At 47.3% G+C, this 25,748-nt stretch overlaps 1 protein-coding gene across 1 annotated transcript in view; it reads left to right on the forward strand.

Moving 5' to 3' along the window:
* Positions 1 to 23,906, forward strand: part of LOC121859920 — a 59,029-nt gene extending 35,123 nt beyond the window's left edge. The window contains exons 3-4 of the mRNA XM_042356879.1: positions 16,768 to 16,831; positions 23,575 to 23,906. Coding sequence (XP_042212813.1) covers positions 16,768 to 16,831; positions 23,575 to 23,906 — 396 coding nt within the window. The remainder of the gene's footprint in view (positions 1 to 16,767; positions 16,832 to 23,574) is intronic.
* The last annotated feature ends 1,842 nt before the right edge of the window (positions 23,907 to 25,748 follow it).

The following is a 25,748-nucleotide window of genomic DNA, read 5'->3' on the forward strand; positions in this document are numbered from 1 at the left end:
CCCTCTGACCTTAGAGTCTTGGAAGGACGTGGCGATAAAACCTCTGTTGGAGTGTGTGTGTGTGTGTGTGTGTGTGTGTGTGTGTGTGTGTGTGTGTGAATATAAAAATCTGTATATAGATAAATTTGGGGAGCACTAAAACCCTTTAACAAGTGTTTGTGTCTGTCTGTCTGTCTGTCTGTCTGTCTGTCTATTGCTTCAACCCCACCAGTTGTCTCTCTTTTTGCTGGCCTGTATCTTTCTCTCCCTTCAATATCACCAACTGTCTCTTTCTCTCCCCAGCTGGCCTGTGTCCTCCCTTCAATATCACCAACTGTCTATTCTCCTCCCAGCTGGCCTGTGCTCCTCCTTCAATATCACCAACTGTCTATTCCTCTCCCAGCTGGCCTGTGTCTCTCCCTTCAATATCACTCAACTGTCTATTCCTCTCCCAGCTGGCTGTGTCTCTCCTTCAATATCACCAACTGTCTCTTTCTCTCCCAGCTGGCCTGTGCTCTCCCTTCAATATCACCAACTGTCTATTCCTTCCCAGCTGGCTTGTGTCTTCCCTTCAATATCACCAACTGTCTCTTTCTCTCCCAGCTGGCTTGTGTCTCTCCCTTCAATATCACCAACTGTCTATTCCTCTCCCAGCTGGCCTGTGTCTTCCTTCAATATCACCAACTGTCTTCTTTCTCTCCCAGCTGGCCTGTGTCTCTCCCTTCAATATCACCAACTGTCTATTCCTCTCCCAGCTGGCTTGTGTCTCCCTTCAATATCACCAGCTGTCTTTTCTCCCAGCTGGCTTGTGTCTCTCCCTTCAATATCACCAACTGTCTCTTTCTCTCCCAGCTGGCCTGTGTCTTCCCCTTCAATATCACCAACTGTCTATTCCTCTCCCAGCTGGCCTGTGTCTCTCTCTTCAATATCACCAACTGTCTCTTTTCTCTCCCAGCTGGCTTGTGTCTCTCCTTCAATATCACCAACTGTCTCTTTTCTCTCCCAGCTGGCTTGTGTCTCTCCCTTCAATATCACCAACTGTCTATTCCCTCCCAGCTGGCTTGTGTCTCTCCCTTCAATATCACCAACTGTCTTTTCTCCCAGCTGGCCTGTGTCTCTCCCTTCAATATCACCAACTGTCTCTTTCTCTCCCAGCTGGCCTGTGTCTCCCTTCAATATCACCAACTGTCTCTTTCTCTCCCAGCTGGCCTGTGTCTCTCCTTCAATATCACCAACTGTCTATTCTCTCCCAGCTGGCCTGTGTCTCCCCTTCAATATCACCAACTGTTTCTTTCTCTCCCAGCTGGCTTGTGTCTCTCCTTCAATATCACCAACTGTCTCTTTCTCTCCCAGCTGGCCTGTGTCTCTCCTTCAATCACCAACTGTCATTCCTCTCCCAGCTGGCCTGTGTCTCTCCTTCAATATCACCAACTGTTTCTTTCTTCCAGCTTGTGTCTCTCCTTCAATATCACCAGCTGTCTCTTTCTCTCCCAGCTGGCTTGTGTCTCCCTTCAATATCACCAACTGTCTCTTTCTCTCCCAGCTGGCTGTGTCTCCTTCAATATCACCAACTGTCTATTCCTCTCCCAGCTGGCCTGTGTGTCTCTCCCTTCAATATCACCTAACTGTCTCTTTCTCCCAGCTGGCTTGTGTCTCTCCTTCAATATCACCAACTGTTCTTCCCAGCTGGCTTGTGTCTCTCCCTTTCAATATCACCAACTGTCTATTCCTCTCCCAGCTGGCTTGTGTCTCTCCTTCAATATCACCAACTGTCTTTCTCTCCCAGCTGGCCTGTGCTCTCCCTTCAATATCACCTAACTGTCTCTTTTCTCTCCCAGCTGGCCTGTGTCTCTCCCTTCAATATCACCAACTGTCTCTTTCTCTCCCAGCTGGCTGCCCCTTCAATATCACCAACTGTCTATTCCTCTCCCAGCTGGCTCCTTCAATATCACCAACTGCTTCTTTCTCTCCCAGCTGGCTTGTGTCTCTCCTTCAATATCACCAACTGTCTCTTTCTCTCCCAGCTGGCCTGTGTCTCTCCTTCAATATCACCAACTGTCTATTCCTCTCCCAGCTGGCCTGTGTCTCCCTTCAATATCACCAACTGTCTCTTTCCTCTCCCAGCTGGCTTGTGTCCTCCCTTCAATATCACCAACTGTCTATTCCTCTCCCAGCTGGCCTGTGTCTTCCTTCAATATCACCAACTGTCTTTTCTCTCCCAGCTGGCCGTGTCTCTCCCTTCAATATCACCAACTGTCTTTCTCTCCCAGCTGGCCTGTGTCTCCTTCAATATCACCAACTGTCTCTTTCTCCCAGCTGGCTTGGCTCTCCCTTCAATATCACCAACTGTCTATTCTCCCAGCTGGCCTGTGTCTCTCCCTTCAATATCACCAACTGTCTCTTTTCTCCCAGCTGGCCTGTGTCTCTCCCTTCAATATCACCAACTGTCTATTCTCTCCCCAGCTGGCCTGTGTCTCTCTCCTTCAATATCACCAACTGTCTCTTTCTCTCCCAGCTGGCCTGTGTCTCTCCTTCAATATCACCAACTGTCTATTCCTCTCCCAGCTGGCCTGTGTCTCTCCTTCAATATCACCAACTGTCTTTTCTCTCCCAGCTGGCTTGTGTCTCTCCCTTCAATATCACCAACTGTCTCTTTTTCTCTCCCAGCTGGCCTGTGTCTCTCCCTTCAATATCACCAACTGTCTATTCCTCTCCCAGCTGGCTTGTGTCTCTCCCTTCAATATCACTAACTGTCTCTTTCTCTCCCAGCTGGCGTGTCTCTCCCTTCAATATCACCAACTGTCTATTCCTCTCCCAGCTGGCCTGTGTCTCTCCCTTCAATATCACCAACTGTCTATTCCTCTCCCAGCTGGCCACTCTCCCTTCAATATCACCAACTGTCTCTTTCTCTCCCAGGGATTTGGTGGGGGAAGTACAGGTGTGATTAGGAAAGAAAGTACATAGGAAATGATTAATCAGGAGAGAAAGTGTAAAGGTATGATTGGTTAAGAGAAAGTGTAGATGTAATTGGGGCAGGAAATGTAAACAATGGCAGATAGAAAGGGGACACAGGAGAGAGAGAGAGAGAGAGAGAGAGAGAGAGAGAGAGAGAGAGAGAGAGAGCATCAACCACTCCACCAACAACTTGACGGATAAAATATGTCAAAGTTTAATGGTCGTCACGAACCGTCGACCGTAAAAAAAAATTTCAACTTTCTCCCCCTGTCTGAATTAACTAGTGGGGACAGGGGGAGAGGAAGGGGCGATTGAGAGGAAGGAAGGAGGCAGGGAGGGAAAGAGGAAGGGAGAGTAATATGGATGGGAAGGAAAGGGGGGAAAATTAATTAGAAGGAAGAGAAGAGAGGGGGAGGATGAGGACTGGTAAGAAGGGGTAGGCTGAGGGGGAAAGAAGGGGAAGGGGGAGGTTGAAGGGGAAAAGATGAGGAGGGGGAGGTTGAAGGGGAGGGGAGGGGAGGTTGAAGAGGAAAGAAGGAAGAGGGGGAGGTTAATACAACATGATAATAATGATGATAACTTAACATGATCATTATTTATCGGTAGGTTTTAACACCCATAATTATTTTCAGTATTAGTGGAAGTATTAGTGGAAGTATTAGTGGAAGTATTAGTGGAAGTATTAGTGGAAGTATTAGTGGAAGTATTAGTGGAAGTATTAGTGGAAGTATTAGTGGAAGTATTAGTGAGAGTATTAGTGGAAGTATTAGTGGAAGTATTAGTGGAAGTATTGTAATATATTGAAGGTTAGACGAAGGGTAAAAAAAAAATATTGACTGAAATATATAGACTTGGATGGGTCTATATATTTTCCTTTTATTTTTATTGGGAAAAAAACAATTGTGTGTATTGGTCCTTGTCATAGATGGACACGAGAGAGAGAGAGAGAGAGAGAGAGAGAGAGAGAGAGAGAGAGAGCTACACTATGAAATAATATAACCTGGCATTACTTCGGGGACCTCCTATAGTGTGTATGTGTGTGTGTAAAAATCAAGGTTACATTTTTGGCAGACACTAAAAATTTTAAAAATACGGAAAAAAAAAAAATGATGTGGAGAGACAGATACCTAGCTTATGCTCCCCCTCCCACAAAAAAACAAAAACACTAACAAACAACAAAGAAATTTCAACAAACAAAGCAGCAGCAACAACAACACAATTCAGAGAGACAGGTGAAGGAAGACAAGTAAAATTCAAGAGGCAAGAAAAAAAATGTTTGTTGTGACGTCGCCTGGAAAACTGGAGAGAGATATTTCGACTAAGGAAAAAAGCTCTTGGACAGGAAGGCTTCACGTGAACCTGAAAAATGTTGCAAGTTCTCGTGATGGCGGGTATTGTGGGGGACTATGTAGCGAATGTGTAGCCTGTAGAGGGTATATGTAGCCTGTAGAGGGTATATGTAGCCTGTAGAGGGTGTATGTAGCCTGTAGAGGGTATATGTAGCCTGTAGAGGGTGTATGTAGCCTGTAGAGGGTGTATGTAGCCTGTAGAGGGTGTATGTAGCCTGTAGAGGGTGTATGTAGCCTGTAGAGGGTATATGTAGCCTGTAGAGGGTATATGTAGCCTGTAGAGGGTATATGTAGCCTGTAGAGGGTATATGTAGCCTGTAGAGGGTATATGTAGCCTGTAGAGGGTATATGTAGCCTGTAGAGGTGTATGTAGCCTGTAGAGGGTATGTAGCCTGTAGAGGGTGTATGTAGCCTGTAGAGGGTGTATGTAGCCTGTAGAGGGTGTATGTAGCCTGTAGAGGTGTATGTAGGCCTTTAGAGGGTGTATGTAACCTGTAGAGGGTGTGTATGTCGCCTGTAGAGGGTATATGTAGCCTGTAGAGGGTATATGTAGCCTGTAGAGGGTATATGTAGCCTGTAGAGGGTGTATGTAACCTGTAGAGGGTATATAGCCTGTAGAGGGTATATGTAGCCTGTAGAGGGTGTATGTAGCCTGTAGAGGGTGTATGTAGCCTGTAGAGGGTATGTGTAGCCTGTAGAGGGTATATGTAACCTGTAGAGGGTATATGTAGCCTGTAGAGGGTATATGTAGCCTGTAGAGGGTATATGTAGCCTGTAGAGGGTGTATGTAGCCTGTAGAGGGTATATGTAGCCTGTAGAGGGTATATGTAGCCTGTAGAGGGTGTATGTAACCTGTATATGTAGTAAAATGTAATGAAGTTTTTTTTATGGGTAATATGTATCTGTATATGAGACATGAATCCATCTTGTACAGTTAGGATGGTAGCCGTCACCTAACCTAACCTAACCTATCCTAACCTAACCTGACCTGACTTAACCTAACTTAACCTATATCCTACGCTTGGGTGAGTATATCCTATCGTGTATCCTCCTGTGGGCAAGAAATCCCATCCTGATATCCTTCGCTGTGGGAATATTGGGAGAAGGACTTATATTCGTCGAGTCCTACAGTAGGATCCCTATATTCATAGTTCCGAGTCCGCTGCGGGTCCTCCCTTGACACTTCCGGGACAGCTGGGTAAAGGGTGAGGGTGGGGGGGGGGTGATACGGTGGTGGTGGTGGCTGTTGTAGGGAAGCGTTCTAGTGATGGTGGTGGTGATGGTGGTGGTAGGTGTGGTAGTGGTTATGGTGGTGGTAGGTGTGGTGGTAGTTGGTTGTTGTGGTGATAGGTGTAGTGGTGGTTATGGTGGTGGTAGTTATAGTGGTGGTAGTTGGTTGTTGTGGTGGTAGGTGTAGTGGTGGTTATGGTGGTGGTAGGTATAGTGGTGGTTATGGTGGTGATAGGTGTAATGGTGGTCGTAGTAAACGTGTGGTTATGATGATGATGGTTAGTAGTTGTGGTTGTGGTAGTAGGTGTAGCTCTTGTGGACAGACGTAGATGTGCTGATATTATACAAACTTGGTGGTAGTAGTAGTAGTGGTTGTTGTAATTGTGGTAGTAATAATGGAACTCTGTGGTCTTACCTGTAATAGTGGTAGCAATAGTGGTAGACAGTAGCGTTAAATGGTAACTGGCTCCCATTAGTGGTTGTAGATTATGGTACAAATATTAATAGCGATGGTAGACAGACAGACAGACAGACAGACAGACAGACAGACAGACAGACAGACAGATATATATAGGGCTTATTAAAATTGCTATATAATAATTTTTTCTATGTTAAAATTCTATCCAAGAGAAGCAAGTAGCACATAATAAAACACTTAGGAACTTTACTTAAGGAACAACATTTCATTTCTTGCCGTTGTGGAAATATATTTTTTATTCTCACGGAAATTGAACATAAAGACAGCGTGGTGGTCGAGTTCGCCTTTGCAATAATGTGGAGGAGGTTGGTAGGGAGGGAGGGGAGGAGTAGGGGAGGAAGGACCAGGGGTGGGAAGGAGAAGGAGGGAGAACAGGAGGTTGGCAGGGGAGGGAGGGGAGGTTAGCAGGAAGGAAGGGAGGGGAGGGTTGGCAGGGAAGGAATGAGGGGAAGGGGAAGGGAAGGGGGAGGTTGGCGGGGAAGGAGGGAGGAAGGGGAGGTTGGCAGGGAGGGGAGGGAGGTTAGCAGGGAAGGAAGGGGAGGGAGAGGTTGGCAGGGGGAAGGGGGAAGGAGGGAAGGGAAGGGGAGGTTGGCAGCAGGGGAGGGAGGGAGAGAATGAGGGAGGGAAAGGGGAAATTGGAGGGGGAAGGAGGAAATAGGTAGGCTATGGAGGGAGGGAGGGAGGGAGGGAGACAGGCATGGTGGAAGAGGAGGGAGACAGGAGACAGGAAGGGAGACAGGAATAGGAAGGGAGACAGGGGGGAGGGAGGGAACCCGGCTGTGGTGAGTGAGGCCCTGGTATATCAGATCTGACACTGGGAATATTTGCCAGCGCTGGGAATATCAGTTCTGCGCTAGGAATGTCATATTGCGTTGAGAATATCATATTTGACGTTGGAAATATGTGACCAGACCTGGGAGAATCAGGTCAGACCTGGGAGAGTCAGACCAGCCCTGGGAGAGTCAGACCAGCCCTGGGAGAGTCAGATCAGCCCTGGGAGAATCAGACCAGCCCTGGGAGAGTCAGACCAGCCCTGGGAGAGTCAGGCCAGCCCCGGGAGAGTCAAATTAATCCATAAGTAGCGTCACAGTGTAGTTCCGTCGCCATTTTTGCTGAGTTTCTCTCGTAGCTACATGGGATTTCTCGTTTCCATATTAGAGTGTGTGTGTGTTCTCGTGTTGTGTTTGAGGTGCGTTCTCTTGTTGTGTTTGAGGTGCGTTCTCTTGTTGTGTTCGATATGCGTTCTCTTGTTGTGTTTGAGGTGCGTTCTCTTGTGTTCGAGAGTGCGTTCTCTTGTTGTGTTTGAGGTGCGTTCTCTTGTTGTGTTCGGGTGCGTTCTCGTGTTGTGTTCAGGTGCGTTCTCTTGTTGTGTTCGATATGCGTTCTCTTGTTGTGTTCGAGTGCGTTCTCGTGTTGTGTTCGAGTGCGTTCTCTTGTTGTGTTTAGTGCGTTCTCTTGTTCTATATTAAGAAAATAACAAACAGTAAGACTCCTGCGCCCTAACCCTTGCCTGGCGAGGAACTCTTGTTATACTGACTTAGATCCTGTGACTGGATTTGTCAAGTTCCGTCTTATTCCTGGATTGTTTGCTTGATCAGGAAAATAAGTCAGAAAAAAAAAGTCAGTAAAACAGGCACGAAAAATCTAACCTAATCTAACCCAACCTAACTTAACTTAACCCCAGGAAAAAAAAATCACAAGGAAAAAGTCAGAAAAAAAAGGCACGAAAAAAAACTTAACCTAACCTAACCTAACTTAATCTAACCTACGTGCAATACCATCATATATATATCGTGTTGTCAATGTATACAAGTTATGTGACTTTTTTCCTGTGACTTTTTTCCTGTGACTTATTCCGTTCACCGTTTGCTTACCTGTCCGGGGAGAACAATTTTGGATAGGTGAGAAAAGTTGAATTTGTTTGTTTTTAAGTTGCCTAAATAGTGTAAGGGTATGGTAGGTGAGGTGAGGTATGGTAGGAGTAATAATTAGGTGAGTGGGAGTGGGATTGGGTGTGAGGTGAGGTAGGGTATGGTAGGTGAGAGGTGAGGGTGGGGTATGGTGGGTGAGGTGGTGAGGGTGTAGTGGGATGAGGTGAGGGTAGTGGTATGGTGGGTGAGGTGGGGTATGGTGTGGGTGGTGGTGTAATGGTAGGTGTAGGGTGAGGTAGAAGTGGTGGGTGAGGTGAGGTGGTATGGTAGGTGAGGAGTAGGATTAGTGGGTGAGGTGAGGTTAGGGTATGGTGGGTGAGGGTGTGGTATGGTAGGTGAGGTGGGGTGGGTGTAAGGTGGTGTGGGTGGAAGTGGGGTGGGGTATGGTAAGTGAGGTGAGGGTGGGGTGTAGGTGGGTGGGGTGAGGTATGGTATGGTGGGTGGGGTGGGGCATGGTGTGGTGGGTGAGGGTGAGGGGTGTGGTATGGTGGGTGGGGTGGGGTGTGGTGATGTTGGGTGAGGGTGGTGGGGTGTATGGTGGGTGAGGTGAGGGGTATGGTGGGGTGGGTGAGGTAGGGGTATGGTGGGTGTGAGGGTGGGAGTGAGGGTGTATGGTGGGGTTGGGTAAGAGTTAAGGTAGGGTGAGAGTAGGGGGAGGTGAGATGGGGGTGGGGTATGGTAGGTGAGGTTAGGTTAGGTTGGTTAGGGAGGTTAAGATAGGTGAAGGTAAGTTGGGTTAGGGATGTTGGTTAAATTACTAAACCTGTACTGTACCTAAACCTCTGGGCTTATACATGTCACTAAATGAGCACTACTACTACTACTGTGCCTATATTATGCACATCTCTCTACCCAACTTGATACATCCGACCAAAATAACCGAACCTGACCTGAACTCATCTAGTGTTCCACCATCCATAATATCCTGTAAAGTTGTCAACATAATTACTATACTGATTGGCTGGTTGGCTGGCAGGGGTCACTCACCACCTGACCTCGCCTGTGTCCGTGGTATGGCTTGTCTCATTAGTTCGCTCTGGTTACTAAAAGACTTGACAGAGTACACGTCTGGCTGTAATGAGGGAGTCGAGTGGACGATGGTTTTTGAGGGGAACGTATTTGTGCTGTGTCAGCATGTGTGTGTGTGTGTGTGTGTGTGTGTGTGTGTGTGTATTATGTCAGAACACCATCCATTCTACCACACGCCCACCGCCCATCTCACCACACGCCCACTACTCCGCCCACTACTCATAAACCACACACACCCAACATACACCCATCCCACCATACGCCCCACCCATCCCCACCCACCCATCCCCACACGCCCACCACCTATCCCACCACACACCACACCCATCCCCACACCCCCACTACCCTGCCACCACGCCCTACCCATGCCACCACGCCCACTACCCATGCCACCACACGCCTACACCCATCCCACCACACGCCCACCACCCATCCCCACCACGCCCACCACCCATCCCCACCACGCCCACTACCCCGCCACCACACACTCGCCATCTCCTCCACCCCACCACCGCCCACCCATCCCCACCGCCACCACCCATCCCACCACGCCCTACCCATCCCACCACGCCCACCACCCATCCCACCACGCCCATCACCGCCCATCACCCACACCCACCCACCACACGCCCACCCCGCCCATCACACGCCCACCACCCCACACGCCCATCACCCACACACCCACCACACGCCCACCACCATCCCACCACACACGCCCCACCCCACCATCCATCACCGCCCCACCCACGCCCACCACCCACACGCCCACCACACATGAGCTAAGTCTCCTCATGGCCTGGCCTGATCTTGTGTTTATAGCGGGTCTGACAACCTAAATTAGTGTCATCAATATCTGAACCAACCACCGGGAGAGGGGGTCCAGGATTGGTGTGGTTTGTGGTAGTGTGTGGGTTGGTGTATGTGGGCGTGATGGATGGATAATGTGTGGGTTGGTCGAGTGTAATGGGTCCTGTACTGTGTGTGGGTTGGTGTGGTGTTGATATGTGATGATGGGTGGGTTGGTTTAGGTGTAATGGGTGGATAGTGGGGATTAATGGGGTAAAACGGTTGGTCACTGTGTGTGTGGGTTGATGAGAGATAAGACGGATCAGTACTGTGTGTGTGGGTTGATGTATAAGACGGATCAGTCTGTGTGTGGGTTGATGTGTATAAGACGGATCAGTACTGTGTGGGGTTGATGTAAAACACGGATCAGTACTGTGGTGGGTATGTGAAAGACGATCGCACTGTGTGGATGATGGATAAGACGGACGGTACTGTGTGGGTTGATGGGATAAGACGGATCAGTACTGTGTGTGGGTTGATGTGATAGACGGATCAGTACTGTGTGTGGTTGATGTGTATAAGACGGATCGGCTGTGTGTGGGTTGATGAAGAGGATCATACTGTGGGGTTGATGTGGATAAGACGGATCAGTACTGTGTGGGTTGATGTGGATAAGACGGATCAGTACTGTGTGTGGGTTGATGTGTATAAGACGGATCAGTACTGTGTGTGTGGGTTGATGTGTATAAGACGGATCAGTACTGTGTGTGGGTTGATGTGGATAGACGGATCAGTACTGTGTGTGTGGTTGATGTAAGGATCATACTGTGTGTGTGGGTTGATGTGTATAAGACGGATCAGTACTGTGTGTGGGTTGATGTGGATAAGACGGATCAGTACTGTGTGTGGGTTGATGTGTATAAGACGGATCGTACTGTGTGTGGGTTGATGAAGACGGATCAGTATGTGTGGGTTGATGTGTAAGACGGATCAGTACTGTGTGTGGGTTGATGTGTATAAGACGGATCAGTACTGTGTGTGGGTTGATGTGGATAAGACGGATCAGTACTGTGTGTGGGTTAATGTGTATAAGACGGATCGGTACTGTGTGGGTTGATGTGGATAAGACGGATCGGTACTGTGTGTGGGTTGATGGGATAAGACGGATCAGTACTGTGTGGTATGTGTATAAGACGGATCAGTACTGTGTGTGTGGGTTGATGTATAAGACGGATCAGTTGTGGGTTGATGTATAAGACGGATCAGTACTGTGTGTTGATGTGTATAAGACGGATCAGTTGTGTGTGTGGGTTGATGTGTATAAGACGGATCAGTACTGTGTGTGTGGGTTGATGTGTATAAGACGGATCAGTACTGTGTGTGGGTTGATGTGGATAAGACGGATCAGTACTGTGTGTGGGTTAATGTGTATAAGACGGATCGGTACTGTGTGTGGGTTGATGTGGATAAGACGGATCGGTACTGTGTGTGGTTGATGGATAAGACGGATCAGTACTGTGTGTGGGTTGATGTGTATAGACGGATCAGTACTGTGTGTGTGTGGGTTGATGTGGATAGACGGATCAGTACTGTGTGTGGGTGATGTGGATAAGACGGATCAGTACTGTGTGTGGGTTGATGTGTATAAGACGGATCAGTACTGTGTGTGTGGGTTGATGTGTATAAGACGGATCAGTACTGTGTGTGGTTGATGTGTATAAGACGGATCAGTACTGTGTGTGTGTGGGTTGATGTGGATGAACGGATCAGTACTGTGTGTGTGGGTTGATGTGTATAAGACGGATCAGTACTGTGTGTTGGGTTGATGTGGATAAGACGGATCGGTACTGTGTGTGGGTTGATGTGATAAGACGGATCGGTACTGTGTTGTGGGTTGATGTAGTAGACGGATCGGTACTGTGTGTGGGTTGATGCGGATAGACGGATCAGTACTGTGTGTGGGTTGATGTGTATAAGACGGATCAGTACTGTGTGTGTGTGGGTTGATGTGGATAAGACGGATCGATGCTGTGTGGGTTGATGTGGATAAGACGGATCAGTGTGTGTGTGTGTGTGTGTGTGTGTGTGTGTGTGTGTGCCAGTGATGTCGTTATGTGGTGCTGATGTCAATTATGTGGATTGGTGCCAGTGGTGTCAGTATGTAGGGGTGAGTGTCAGGATGTGGGATGGTGTCTGTTGTCAATATGTAGGATGGTGTCTGTTGTCAATATGTAGGATGGTGTCTGTTGTCAATAATGGGATGGTGTCTGTTGTCAATATGTGGGATGGTGTCAGTGTTGTCAATATGTGGGATGGTGTCAGTGTTGTCAATAGGTGTTCATATATAAGACGGTGGTGCAGTATAGAATTTCCTCTCTCTCTTCCCTCTGCTGGTAATCACGCAAGACTGGACAGCTATGTGGGTGGTGTGTGAGAGAGAAGGAAGAGAAGAAAGGGAGAGATAGGTGGAGGAGAAGAAAGGAAGATTAAAGGAGGAAGGGAGAGATAGAGGAAGACAGTGAGAGTATGGAAGAGGGATGGAGAATAATTAAATTGTGAAGAAGAGAGGAGATGGGGTGCGGGGATGATAGAAGAAGAGGCAAGATGAAGAGGAAGAGAAGGAAAAAAGAAGAGGAGAAAGGAAAGAAGAAGAGGAGGGAGTCATCGTCGTAGTAACCAGCATCCCCCCCCCCTTTATAGGTCAACAAGGCTGTTTCCTCTGACAATATTTCCTGACGTTTAAGTTAAACTCATTTCCTGGCAGCTCTCTATGACTGGACCCTATTACATGAACGACCTGCTGACCTTCCGTTATCATTGTCGTCGTCTTCGTGGTGTAGTCATCGTCGTGATGTGGTCCTGAACGTGGTTTTGGAGGTCCTGATAGTGGTCTTAAAGTCTTCGTCGTGGTCCTCCTCATAGTGGCGTTGGAGCTTTAATTTTTGGGGCGGCGTCTTGTTAATGTGACCAGTGCGGAATTACAAGGACAGGTCAGCCATTACTGGGGATTTATTCTCACCACCAGACTATATTTTACTGTTGTACTGAAACACTAGTAGGAGGACACACACACACACACACACACACACACACACACACACACACACACACACACACACACCTACCCCTCCCCTACTATACCCCCACACCCCAATACTTCCCCCTACACCCCAATACACCCTACCCCCCACTACACCCCCCTACACACATGAAGCAATAAGGACACATGAACCGTCTTATAACTGAGAGGTCTTGAGTACGAGTCTTAGCAGGAATAGAAGTTGGTCTGCTCCGTTAGCCTCTGTGTACCCGCCGCTGATTGGTTACTTGATTGTAAATTGATTGGTTGAGGGTTCTGGGGAAGGTGGTTTGGGTAGCCAGTGTGGTTGAGTCTTCGTGGTGGTAGTGTTGGCAGCGTCTAGTACATCCCTGACACCAGTTGGTTGATGGTGTGGTGGTAGTGTTGGCAGCAGTTAACTAATGATGTGGTGGTAATGTTGTCACCATCCTTGCGTCATCGTCCTCGTCGCCTCCTTCTTCGTCGTCCGGTTAAGATTTTTTGCTCCTAACTCAGTTATCTTAACCGGACAGAAACGTTAACAACAACAAACGTTTGAGGGGGTAGACAGAGGACCTTGCCCCCTCCCTCCTCTCCTTCCCTCTTCCCTCCCTCTCCTTCTCTACCTCCCCCTCCTCCCTCCCCTCCTCTCCTTCCTCTACCCCCTCCCCTCCTCCCCTCCCTCCGCTCCCTCCCTCCTCCCCTCCTCCTCCCCACCTCCCCTCCACCTCCTCACTTCCCCTCCCTTCCTTCCCCCTCACCATAACTAGGTCTTAATAGTGAGTATGGCCCTCCTTCCTACCCCTTCCCCCAGAACAACGTGTGGGCGCTACTTAAGTTTTCGTGTGTCCAAGAAATGTCCTTAACCCTCCTCTTCTCCTCTCAGAAATTTGTCTTGTGTGTGTGTGTGTGTGTGTGTGTGTGTGTGTGTGTGTGTGTGTGTGTGTGTGTGTGTGTGTGTGTGTGTGTGTGTGTGTGTGTGTGTGTGTGTGTGTGTGTGTGTGTGTGTGTGTGTGTGTGTGTGTGTGTGTGTGTGTGTGTGTGTGTGTGTGTGTGTGTGTGTGTGTGTGTGTGTGTGTGTGTGTGTGTGTGTGTGTGTGTGTGTGTGTGTGTGTGTGTGTGTGTGTGTGTGTGTGTGTGTGCGCCGCACGTGACGAAGTCACAGATAGCGTGGGTGAGCGAGGAAGGGTGGTAATGCCTTCTCACCTGTCCCCCGGTGATGATTACAGGTGATATCGACAGGTAAGGGAAGATATTTGTTACTAATTAACTTATTGTGTCTCGTCTCTCCTCAACACCCCACTTAGTTCACCTGATTAACGGCTTGGTGAAGAATTGTTTGTTTACTTATGTTTTAGGGTAGGGGGTGGGGGTGGGGAGGGGTGAGGTAGGTAGGGAGTTTGCTGCTGGAGTGGTAGATTAGGTTAGATGGTCAGATGTGTATGTAGAGAAATTATATTAACTGGAGTGAGAACGAGGAGACCTCCAGTGAGAGAGAAGGAATGAGTGAGAGAGGAGGTTGGTGGTATTGACTATTGACAGCTGATGCTCCCAATAATGCAGCCGCGGAAGGAGTTGCACACCTGCAGTGATTCCTTCCCCGTTATTGCGCCGTGATTGTGTATGTCATTATACCCCACGACGCTGGTAGGAGGAGGAAGAGTGGTTAATGTGATTGTATCAGGGAGACCGCCTCGTCCAGGTGATTGCGTGATTGACTTGATATTACGGGGGACATTCTCTCTCCCGTTTGTGCGTGAGATAGAAATTAACTAAGAATCACGCCAGAGAAAATATCCGGAGTATTTTCTTAAAAGGGTAACAGTGGGAGATGGAAGGAGGAGGAAGAGGAGGAAGAAGGAGAAGGAGGAGGAGGTGAAGGTGAGAGAGAATTAAGGCTTTACGTTCTGTTGGTCGAACCTGACGATACAAAACAGGGGATTAAGACTGTTTCTTGCCCCCCGACACTCTCTCCTCCCTATCGTCCCCTTCCTCCCTACACTCCCCCACTCCCCTCTACCTCCCCTCCTCACTCCCCCCTACACTCCCCCTACCCCCTACCTCCCCACACTCCCCTACACTCCCCTACACTCCCCCCTACCTCCCCTACACCCCCCTACCCTTCCCCTGCCCCTACTCTGCCCCCCTACCTCCCCCTACACCCCCTACTCTCCCCTTACCTCCCCTACCTTCCCCCCTACCTCCCCCTACTCTCCCCTCTCTCCCCCCATCTCCCCCCCACTCCCCTGCCCCTACACTCCCCATACCTCCCCTACCTCCCCCTACCTCCCCCCCTACACTCCTACCTCCCCCCCTACCTCCCCCCTACACTCCCCTACACTCCCCCCTACCTCCCCCCTACACTCCCCCCCTATACACACACCATTATACATCTTCACAAATTTATACATCTCCTTTTACTCTCTCTCCCACACAAACATATCTATATATTAAAAACAAATATTTGTGTGTTGTGTTGGATTTATTTTTTATGTTGCTTGTTGTTGTATTACATTTGTTTGTGTTATGTTACTTATGTTGTGTTTTGTTATGCTACGTTGTTGTGTGTTGCGCTTTATGATGTTGCATTGTGTTGTGTTGTTTGAGTGCTGTGTTACGTTGTGTTGTGTTGCGCTGGAGTGTTGTGTGTTATGTACTTCCACAGTTATGAGGATAGAAGGCTGTGATTGGGCCAGAGGATGTGGTGTGGTGACGCGTACACCAGGTGAGTAACCCGGGTAACTCACCTGGTGTACGCGTCACTCTCCTCCCATAGTGGCTTGTTAACTCGCCTCATTACCTCAGACAGGGTAACGTAAGGGTCATGTATGTAGGAAGAGAAACAGACAGACAGACAGAACTATATTAGACAGACAGAACTATATCAGACAGACAGCTTCTATAGTACGTGGCTCTTTTAGTGTAATAAATCATTTGCATTATTTCAAGATCAATATTGTAATCGAGTAAAATTATTATCAGCTGAGTTTGTTGATAAAAATATTAGCTCACTCTCTCTCTCTCGATCACGATTGTCCTTGAATAAATTAAGACAACTACAAATTTGTTCTTGTTTAATGGTTACGTGGCATGAGACTGTCTTGCCCCACCACACCAGCTTTTGTCTTCACTAGTTTAGTTCTTTAAATCTTTTGTGATCAGAGTTTTATGCAAATGCTAAAAGCTGAAACTTTTACGAATATTTTTCCAGAGCTGTGTCTTTTTTTTTCTTCTTCTTCCCAGAATCTTAGACTCGTTAGGGTCGACTTAAAAAAAATATATATATATTTTTAGGGAAGTCTATTGGGGTGGTCTTGAGGGGTTGTTGGGATGGTCTTGGGGTTTTGTTGGGATGGTCTTAGGGCTAGGATGGTAGTCTTGGGGGCTTGGATGGTTGTCTGAAGGGGTCAAGGGATTGTAGTCTGGGGATGATGATGGTGATGTGGGGGGTCTGGGGCTGATCTTGGGGTGGTCCGGGGCTGATCTTGGGGATGGTAGTGGGTGGTCCTGGTGGGTGGTAGTGTGGGGGTGGTCCTGGTGGGTAGTGTGGGTGTGGTCCTGTGGTGGTGTGGGGTGGTCCTGGTGGGTGGTGTGGGTGTGGTCCTGGTGGGTGGGTAGTGGGGGGTGGTCTCGTGGGTGGTAGTGTGGTGTGGTCCTGGTGGGTGGGTAGTGTGTGGGGTGGTCCGTGGGTGGGTAGTGTGGGGTGGTCCTGGTGGGTGGTAGTGTAGGGGTGGTCCTGGTGGGTGGTAGTGGGTGTGGTCCCTGTTGGGTGGTAGTGGGGGGTGGTCCTGGTGGGTGGTAGTAGGGGTGGTCCGTGGGTGGTAGTGTGGGGGGTGGTCCTGGTGGGTGGTAGTGTGGGAGTGTGGGGGGAGAGATCTGAACAAACAAGGGAATCTCATTTTAAACCTTGGAGTGTGTGCAGGTTGGGGTAATCTCCATAATGGGATTGCTAAATTGTCCCTAATTATATAGGCAGCAGCTTTAACTCTCGGGGGAGCCAAATTTGCTATTGAAGCAGATCCGTCATTAGGAAGATGTGGGTGGGAGCGAGACTTGTTTCCCTCCCCTTTTCCCCTCCTTTTCCAATTGTTTCTCTCTTTTCTCCCCAACTCTCCCCACTTCTCTCTCTTCTCCCAACTCTTCCTTTTCTTCCCAGCCCTTCCCTCTGCCCCCTCCAATCGTTTCTCCTCTCTCCCCACACCAGCCTTTTCCTTTCCCTTCCCAGCCGTTCCCTCCCTCTCTCCACCCCAACCACCCTCTCACTCTCTCCTCCCCACCAGTTCCCTCCTCCTTTCCCTTCCCCAGCCGTTCCCTCCCTCTCTCCCTTCCCAACCCTTCCCTCTCTTCTCCCCAACCCTTCCCTCTGCCCTCTCCAACAGTTTCATCCCCACCCCAGTCATTCCCTCTCTCTCTCCCCAACCCATCCCTCTCTCCTTCCAGTCCTTCCTTCTCCCTGCCCTATCCACTGTCTCCACCCCTCCCTCCCCAATCATTCTCTGTCCCTCCCAAATCCTCCCTCTCCTCCCCAACCCTTCCTCTATCCTCCCAACTCTTATCTCTCCCCTCCAACCCCTACCCATTCCTCCCCAACCTTTCTTCTCTCTTCTCTTTCCTCCCCTCTCCAATCCTCCTCATCCTTTCACCTCCCCTCCTCTGCCCTAATCCCTCCCTCCCATTTTCCTTCTCCCTCCCAACCCTTCCTCTCTCCTCCTCCCAACCCTTCCCTTTCCTCCCCAACCCCTCTCCTCCCCAACCCTTCCGTCTCTTCCCCAACCCTTCCCTTTCCTCCCCAACCCTTCCGTCTCTTCCCCAACCCTTCCCTTCCTCCCCAACCCTTCCGTCTCTTTCCCCACCCTTCCTTCTCCCAACCCTTCCTTCTCTCCTCCCCACCCTTCCTTTTCCTCCCCAACCCTCCTCCCAACCCTTCCGTCTCTTCCCAACCCTTCCCCTCTCCCCTTCCCGCTTAGGCTGTGGATGTCTCGACGCTGATTGATAATCCCATTTTGAAGGAACTGAGTAGGAAAAAGGGGAGAGGGAGTTTGGAAGGAGGAAGAGGAGGAAAGGAAGTGGAAGAGGGATTGGCGAGAGAAAGGAGGAGGGAATTGGGGAAGAGGTGATTAGTGGATAAGAAGCAGCTGAAGATAAGGAAGGAGAAAGAGATGAGGAGGAAGGAAGAAGAGGAGGAAAGTCTGGTGGAAGAGGGAGGAAGAGAAGTAAAGACTGGTGGAAGAGGAAAATTAAAGACAAACGGGAGATGGAAGAGGAGGAGGAAAGGTTGATAAGGAGGTAGAGAAGGAGTAAACTGATGGGGAAGGATGAAGGAAGAGGAGAAGTAGAGGCTGATAAGAAAAGAAAGGAAGGAAGAGGAGAAGGAAGAGTGAAGGCTGATGGGAGAGGCGTACTAGGAGGGTGAAGAAGAAGAAGAAGAAGAAGAAGAAGAAGAAGAAGAAGAAGAAGAAGAAGAAGAAGAAGAAGAAGAAGAAGAAGAAGAAGAAGAAGAAGAAGAAGAAGAAGAAGAAGAAGAAGAAGAAGAAGAAGAAGAAGAAGAAGAAGAAGAAGAAGAAGAAGAAGAAGAAGAAGAAGAAGAAGAAGAAGAAGAAGAAGAAGAAGAAGAAGAAGAAGAAGAAGAATCATGAGAAGGTGTGATAATGGAAATGAAAGAAGGTAGAACAAGGGAGTAGAGAGGTAAAGGGGATAAAACCACGAGAGGGGGGGATAAAAGGAAGGACGAAGGAGAGGGATAATGGGGAGATAAAGACGAAAAGGAATGATAATGGGAGGAAGGAAGATGACTAAGAAAGAGTGGTAAAGGTAAGGCAGAGAAAGAGAGAGAGAGAGAGAGAGAGAGAGAGAGATCAGAAAAGATAAGAAATCGAATAAAAACAAAAAATCCTCTACAGTAGATTGAGAATAATACAGAAATCAAAGGATAGAATAAAAAAGATGGAACTACAAGAAGGAATAGGATAATAAAGAAGAATAGGGAGAATATGATAAAAAAATCCTAAGTACAAAAGAGAAGAGGTAACTTGAAAGACGTGGATAAATTGAGAAAGGGGGTGACATGTATAGAGAAGAAGGATAGAGTAAATGGAAATGGAGAAACTGGAGATGAAAGAAAATGTGGGTAAAAGAGTAGAAGCAGTGAGGGTTGGAGAAGAAGAAGAAGAGGAAGAAGGAGAAAAAGAAGAAGAAAGTAAATTTGGAGGAACTGGAGATGAAAGAGAAAATGTGGATGAACGAATGGAAGCAATGGAGGTGAAAGAAGAAGAAGAAGAAGAACCAGAAAAAGACAAGAAGAACAATAATAAGAAGAGGGCAAGGAACAATCCCAAGAGATGCGAACAGAAAGGTACGGCGTAAGGAAGGAAAGAAGGAAGGAAGGAAGGAAGGAAGGAAGGAAGGAAGGAAGGAAAGTAAGTAAGTTTGGTGGTAGCTGCAACAATATTCACACACACCATCACTTAACCACCGAGCTCTTCCCTCTCTCAGTGCCCGGACCACCTGCAGTACAACACCAGAGTGGAAAGTGATAACCAATTTTTCTTACAAAGCAGCGTACCTTTTGGGGGTCTTTCTACGCTCACCAGGACCAAGCAAGACCCATTAGAACCCAGCAGGACCCACCAGAACCCAGCAGGACCAAGCAGATGTTAGCAGGACCCACCAGAATCCACCTGGAGCAAACAATCTATGGTTCTTTTGGAATGCTCAGAAATTTGTGTGTGTGTGTGTGTGTGTTTCTTGAGTCATCCAGGGATTTCAGGGCAGGATTTTGTTTCATTAGTCATCCAGTGGTTCCAGGCTTTTGTTTCTCGAGTCATCCAGTGGTTCCAGGCTTTTGTTTCTCGAGTCATCCAGGGGTTCCAGATTCTTACTGACAAAACTGGAACTTTGTTTTTCTTGGTCGATTATTCAGTCCCTCTGAGTTACTGCCAACACTGATAGAACTCTTGTCCTTCTGAGCCACCCAAGGGTACGCTACAGACTTTTTTTTACATGATTTTTGTATTTTCTTTTCAACCTTCGAGTTTTCCCGGATGTGTCTGTTATTGGTTCTGAAAATCTGTGGTATTCCTTCCTTCCAAAACCACCACCCCACCACAACTACTACCACCATTACTGCCACCACCACCACTACACTCGTTGCTTTTGATTGTATCGTCGGTGAGTGAGTTTCCAGCGTTGAGGGTGCTGGAACTCCCCCGGTTACTGTGTCCTTCAAATAACGTGTCACTGGTTTTGCGATACATATTCTGGGAGCCTTCCAGCACCCGGGATTCTTCGACTCTCCCGTAATAAAATCTTCACTGCTGCTCTCTCTTCTTTTTTCCATCAGCCGTAAGCGTTCAGAGGTCACTGGAAGTTCTGCTTCGTTGTATCATTTCAGTGTTGTTGTCTGGCTCCTTTACACCATCCATTCAAACCGCCACCCCAGCTTCTCTCACCTGGTTCCGACATTTGATTACGAAAAAAATTAAATAAATAAATAACTGTGTTTAAGACCAACAGGAAGCGAGTAATTAGCGGGTGAAAACGTGTGAAATTACTTCGAGGGTTATTAGCAAGACTAATTACCCGACTTGCAATCTTTTTTTTGTCACTCTGGAACCTTAATCAGCTTGTTGACGGGTATCTGTGTTGATATTTTTGGCGAGACCGAAAAAGACGCAAAATTAGGAACGTAATGCGGATTTATTATTGGTGGCGGTGGGGGGAGGCGGAGTGAAGAGGGGGGGGGGACTTAAGAGATATTACCTTTTCTGCTGCTACTTGTGTTTATTTTATTGCTGTTCCTGTATATCACTTGCTGTTACTTTCACATCTGGCACTGTTCCGTTCTTCTGTTTCTGCTGCCCATAGAACCACACCTATAAACACTGATGCTATTAATTCTACACATTTTGTAGTGGCCGTAAATGTTGATAGAGCTCCCTTCGTTCTGGTACCTTCCCCTCTCACCCTCTCCTACATTGCTGCCTCAGACCAGAACACAGTGTGACATTGTGTCCCGTTGGCCCTCCCTGTTGCTGCTCCCTGGAGGACGGACGGATTATTGGAGGTTATTGTTGTGTAAGCCAAGGTTAATCCGGCGGTTAATGGTCATCATCAGGATTCAGTAGGTGAGGATACAAGGCGGTCTGGGCCCATCGGTCTTGGCCTATATTGAATTCGGCCTATCGGTCTCGACCCATACTGACTGGGGTCCATATTGATTTCGGCTCTTTGAAATGTGGCCCTATATTCAGCTAAGAGGGATACTGTGGCCGAGTGGATACAGCACTCGTCTTCCGTCCTCAGGGTCGTTGGTTCGCACCCATGGCACCTCCTAGTCCACCCAGCTGTACATGGGTTGGTTGATTATAGTACTATAGGATGTTTTAGCAAAGTATATCGTGGTAAAGCTAACTCATGTGCTTATTGGTTGCTTATAGCTTTATTTGTTTCTATTGTTACTGTGTTTGTGTGTTAAGTAAAGCTTTATGGATACAGCTTTGTAAATAGACGAAGCAGAGAATAACAAACCGATTATATTATTATCATTTTTTACATTTTTACTTTTTTTTCGTTTCTTTTATTATTGTCTTTCCTTTCATTGTTATTATTCTGTTTATTTTAATTTATTTTAATCTTTTCTTCTGGTTTAATGGTTTTCTGCGTCCTGGGAGAGCTGTAGGTGACTCCTGAAGACTTGGTTTAATATTCAACTTGGTTTAATATTCATAGACTGAGAGTTAACTTTGTGTTCTTGTCTCCATCTTATCACTATCACCACCACTACTCCACAACCACCAATACTACCACCATTCTACAACCTTCACTACCACCAACCATTCCACAACTACCATCATTGCCATCATTCCACAACCATCATCACCACCACCATCACTGCCACCATTCCACAACCACCCTCATTACCATCCCATCCAACACCCCATTAACCAACACGATTTCCCCTCCCATCCAGTCACCCCATTTTCCCACATTACCTTCCCATCCCTCCCATCCTCCCATCCTTTCCTCACGCTCCTCACCCCCCCACTCTCTCTCCAATTCTCTAACCCCTCCCTGCTCCCACCTGCCACATTCTTCCTCACCCACTTCAACCCTCTCCTCACACCATCTCTTCTCGCCCCCTAATTCTCTCCCACCTCCCTTAAAGTGATATTGGGTCTCTTCCTCAACACCTTCCCACCAGGTAAAAAGTGTACAGGTGTGTTTTAGGGTTCAATTATAAGCGTCACCTTACGTTATTCGGTTAACTTTTGTTACTGGTCAGGAATGATGATGATGATGATGAGATGATGATGAGCCCTCAACCCTCAGCCCAACCCAACATGCAAACTACCCAATTGTATCTCATAGAGGTGAAATTAAACCTCACCTGTTTTCATTTTAAAATGCATGATTTGCAAATTCTCATTACAGTACAGGTGTGTTACAACTTGCTCCCAATTGGCGCTGCAGTAACTCAGAAAGAAAAGAGGTTGTTATATCACAACAGATGGCAATACCGTGTGTGCTGTGTATAATTTTAGGTAAAGTGTTGTGTGTGTTTCAGGTGTATGTTGTCTATGTTTCAGGTGTATATGCGTTGTAGAAATAGTTAGAAAATAGTATATAGTGACGTAGGAGGAGGAAATGTGCTCGTAAGGTAGAGATAAATATAGACTCAATTATGTATCTCTAGAACTACAGGGTGTCCATAAATGATTACCCTAAACACAGTATGCTATCATGTTTTAATCAGGGTAATCATTTTTGGACACTCTGTATGTCTTGTTGAAGGCTTTATCCCCACACTAATGCTACTTTGTAAGTGAAATAGGGGAAGTGGAGGCTGTGGGTGGGGAGGTTAGTGGGGTGGGATGGGGTGAGGGAGGTGAGGAGGGGGTGAGGGGTGGGGTGGGGTGGGGAGGAAGGCAAGGGAAGTGGAGAGGGGAGGTGGGGGGGTAAGATGTATGGAGGGAGGTGAGGGGAAGGAGGTCAGGTGGGGAGTAAGGTGGGGGAAGGAGGTGTGAGGGGTGGGGAGAGGCATGGGGAGGTGAGGATAGGTAAGGTAGGCAGGAGGTGGAGGGCAGCAGTATCTGTAAGCACACAACATTCATGATCAGAGCCTCTGCCTCGCTGTGTATTTTCCCGGCTCCGCTACACCACACACACTCACCCGCCGGAAACTCTGGTATATGGTGGCATTTGTTGAATATGCCTCGGGAGTGGCCCACTTGCCCGACCTGCACTCAGTAAACTCAATGAGTGGCCCGCCGGGAGAAGGGGGGCGTTAGTTCAGTATGCTTCTTGAGGGGCACACTTTTCTTTCTAAGCGTTTGCTTATTGTGCTGACTGAGTGGTCCGCTAAGGGAATGGAAGAATTTGCTCAATATGCTCCCGGAGAGGCCCACACGACAGCCATACTTCAATATGCTCATTAAGGGGCCCACTTACATCAGGAGAGCTTTTGTTCCTTATGTTCCTTGAGTGGCCCTCTTAATATGATATGTTCATTGAATAGATCTTTGTATGGGTTGTTGTGTTACAATCATTGAGTAGCTCTATCAGGAGGGCTTGGTTATTAGGCTCACTGAGTGGCTCCCAGGGACCTGTGTTCAATATGTTCACTGAGTGGCACTCTGTGATGGTTTGTTTTCAATAAGGTTAGATAGCGGGCAGCATGGCGGCGTGTGTTGTAAAGTGTCCGCCTCCTTGTATATGGCTAATATAGCCCATGAAATGACCCAGTGTGTGGCCACTGTGCTTATTGAGTGGTCCATATTGTAGTTTGGCCGAATGCTCATATTGGCCCATTTGGTAATATGTATCACTATGATCATGTGGTGGCCCCCTTGGTAATGTGCAATCAGTATGCTCCAAGAGTGGCCCACACCCTAATATGTATTCAGTATGCTCCTGAAGTGGCCCATTTGGCAATGTGCGCACACAGTGCTTGTCCGCTTGGCAACAAGTTCATTATGCTAATGGAGTGGCCCACGTGGCGACATGCAATCAATATGCTCCTGGAGTGGCCCACTTTACATATAAACCTGTCTTGTAATGCCCAGTACACCGAGTATTACAATCCAGGTTTCTCTGTAAAGTGGGCCACTGGATGAGCATAACCACTGGCACCAGTACCTCGTTTCCTTTACTGTGTCACCTATTGGCAGGCTCCCAGCTGTTGTCTGCCAAGGTGGTTGTAATGCACGTTAGTTATGGGTTGTCTTGGGGTAATTACTTCAGGATAATTACGTGAGAAGCTAATAATAAACAGTTATATATGTAGAAGTTGTAGGGATATAGATATAGTTGTAAGTAGCTTTAGGTTATATAGTTTGGGTTAGCTTTAGGCTAGCTTAATTTAGCTTTAGGTTATTAATCTTTAGGTGAAGTAAGCTGTGGACTAGTCGTGAGGTGATCAGAATAATGGAAGTATATACAGAGGTCTGTGTTGTAAGAGAGGAAGGAGGCTCACTCACCCGTGTGTGTGATGGTGGGAAGGTTGCCATGTGCGGGTGGTACTACCTGCTGACCCCACACCTGCTGACCCCGCACCGGCTGACCCCACACACCTGCTGACCTCACACCTGACCCCACACTTGCTGGATCTTAGTGACCTTCACCTTCTGAACTTCTTGACCTTTGTAAGCCTACACAACACCTGCTGCACTTGGTGACACCACACCTGCAGATTTCAATGATTCACACAACTGCTAAACCCACACCTGCTGATCATTCACACACTTACAGACCTGACTAAAACGCCCACACACACACACACACACACACACGTACACACACACACACACACACGCACAGTCAGGACTATATTTTTTGTTTATCTTATGTTGTGGGGAATTTACCTCACTACTTTAGGGAAAAAAATCAAAAACTTTTTTCCCCCAAATGTGAGAGATTAGTTTGGAACCTTTCTTTTTCCCTTCCGTGTTGACACAATAGTATGGGTAGTGTTTTGCCGGAAATAAATTCTGTGGGGGAGGAGTCACTAAATTATCGGAACTCCAAAAGCGGAATTTTTCATGTTGAAGGTTAGGTTAGGTTAGGTTAGGGATTGGTTAGGTTAGGGATTGGTTAGGTTAGGTTAGGGATTGGTTAGGGATTGGTTAGGTTAGGGATTGGTTAGGTTAGGTTAGGGATTGGTTAGGTTAGGTTAGGGATTGGTTAGGTTAGGTTAGGTATTGGTTAGGTTAGTTATTGGTTAGGTTAGGTTAGGTATTGGTTAGGTTAGGTTTAGAATTGGTTAGATTAGGGGTAGGTTAGGTTAAGGGGTTTGTTTAGTTTGGGACCGGTTGGGTTAGGTTATTGTTAGGTAGGGATGACTTACGGATGGGTTAAGATAGGTTAGGTTAAGTTAGATCGTTACGGTAGGTTAAGGTGATTTAGGGATGAGTTAGGTTAGGGATATGTTAGGGTGTTAAGTCATCAGGTGAAATAAACTAGGGGTGTTAATCTTCAGGTGAGTCTCCTGGGTAAAGGAACCTCTGATATCCTTCAGCTGTTTGACCCCACCTGTTAAAGTAACGCCAAAAACACCTGCATAAACACATGTCAAAAACTTTTCAAAATCACTTATCACAAACACCTGTCCAAAAATACGTGTAAAAAGTATCTGTAAAACACCTGTCAAAAAATACTTCTCCAAAATACCTGTCTAAAAACACCTATTTAAAAACATATAAAAAAACACCTGTAAAACACTTGTCAATAAAAAATACCTGTCCAAAAACACGTCTAAAAACACCTGTCAAAAATTGTTCGACAAATGGCCAGTCCTGATATATTATAACAGTAGAGCCGCGAGAGATAGAGATTTTATTATTTGTGTAATTATTTATATGTTTTTTAATGAAGCTTTTTGACATTTAATCATATATATTTTAATTATAGTTACTTTATTTCGTGTTAATCAGGTAATTATATAGTTAATCAGATTTTTA

This window comes from Homarus americanus, unplaced genomic scaffold, assembly GCF_018991925.1.
Source record: "Homarus americanus isolate GMGI-L3 unplaced genomic scaffold, GMGI_Hamer_2.0 scaffold53245, whole genome shotgun sequence".
Classification (NCBI taxonomy): domain Eukaryota; kingdom Metazoa; phylum Arthropoda; class Malacostraca; order Decapoda; family Nephropidae; genus Homarus; species Homarus americanus.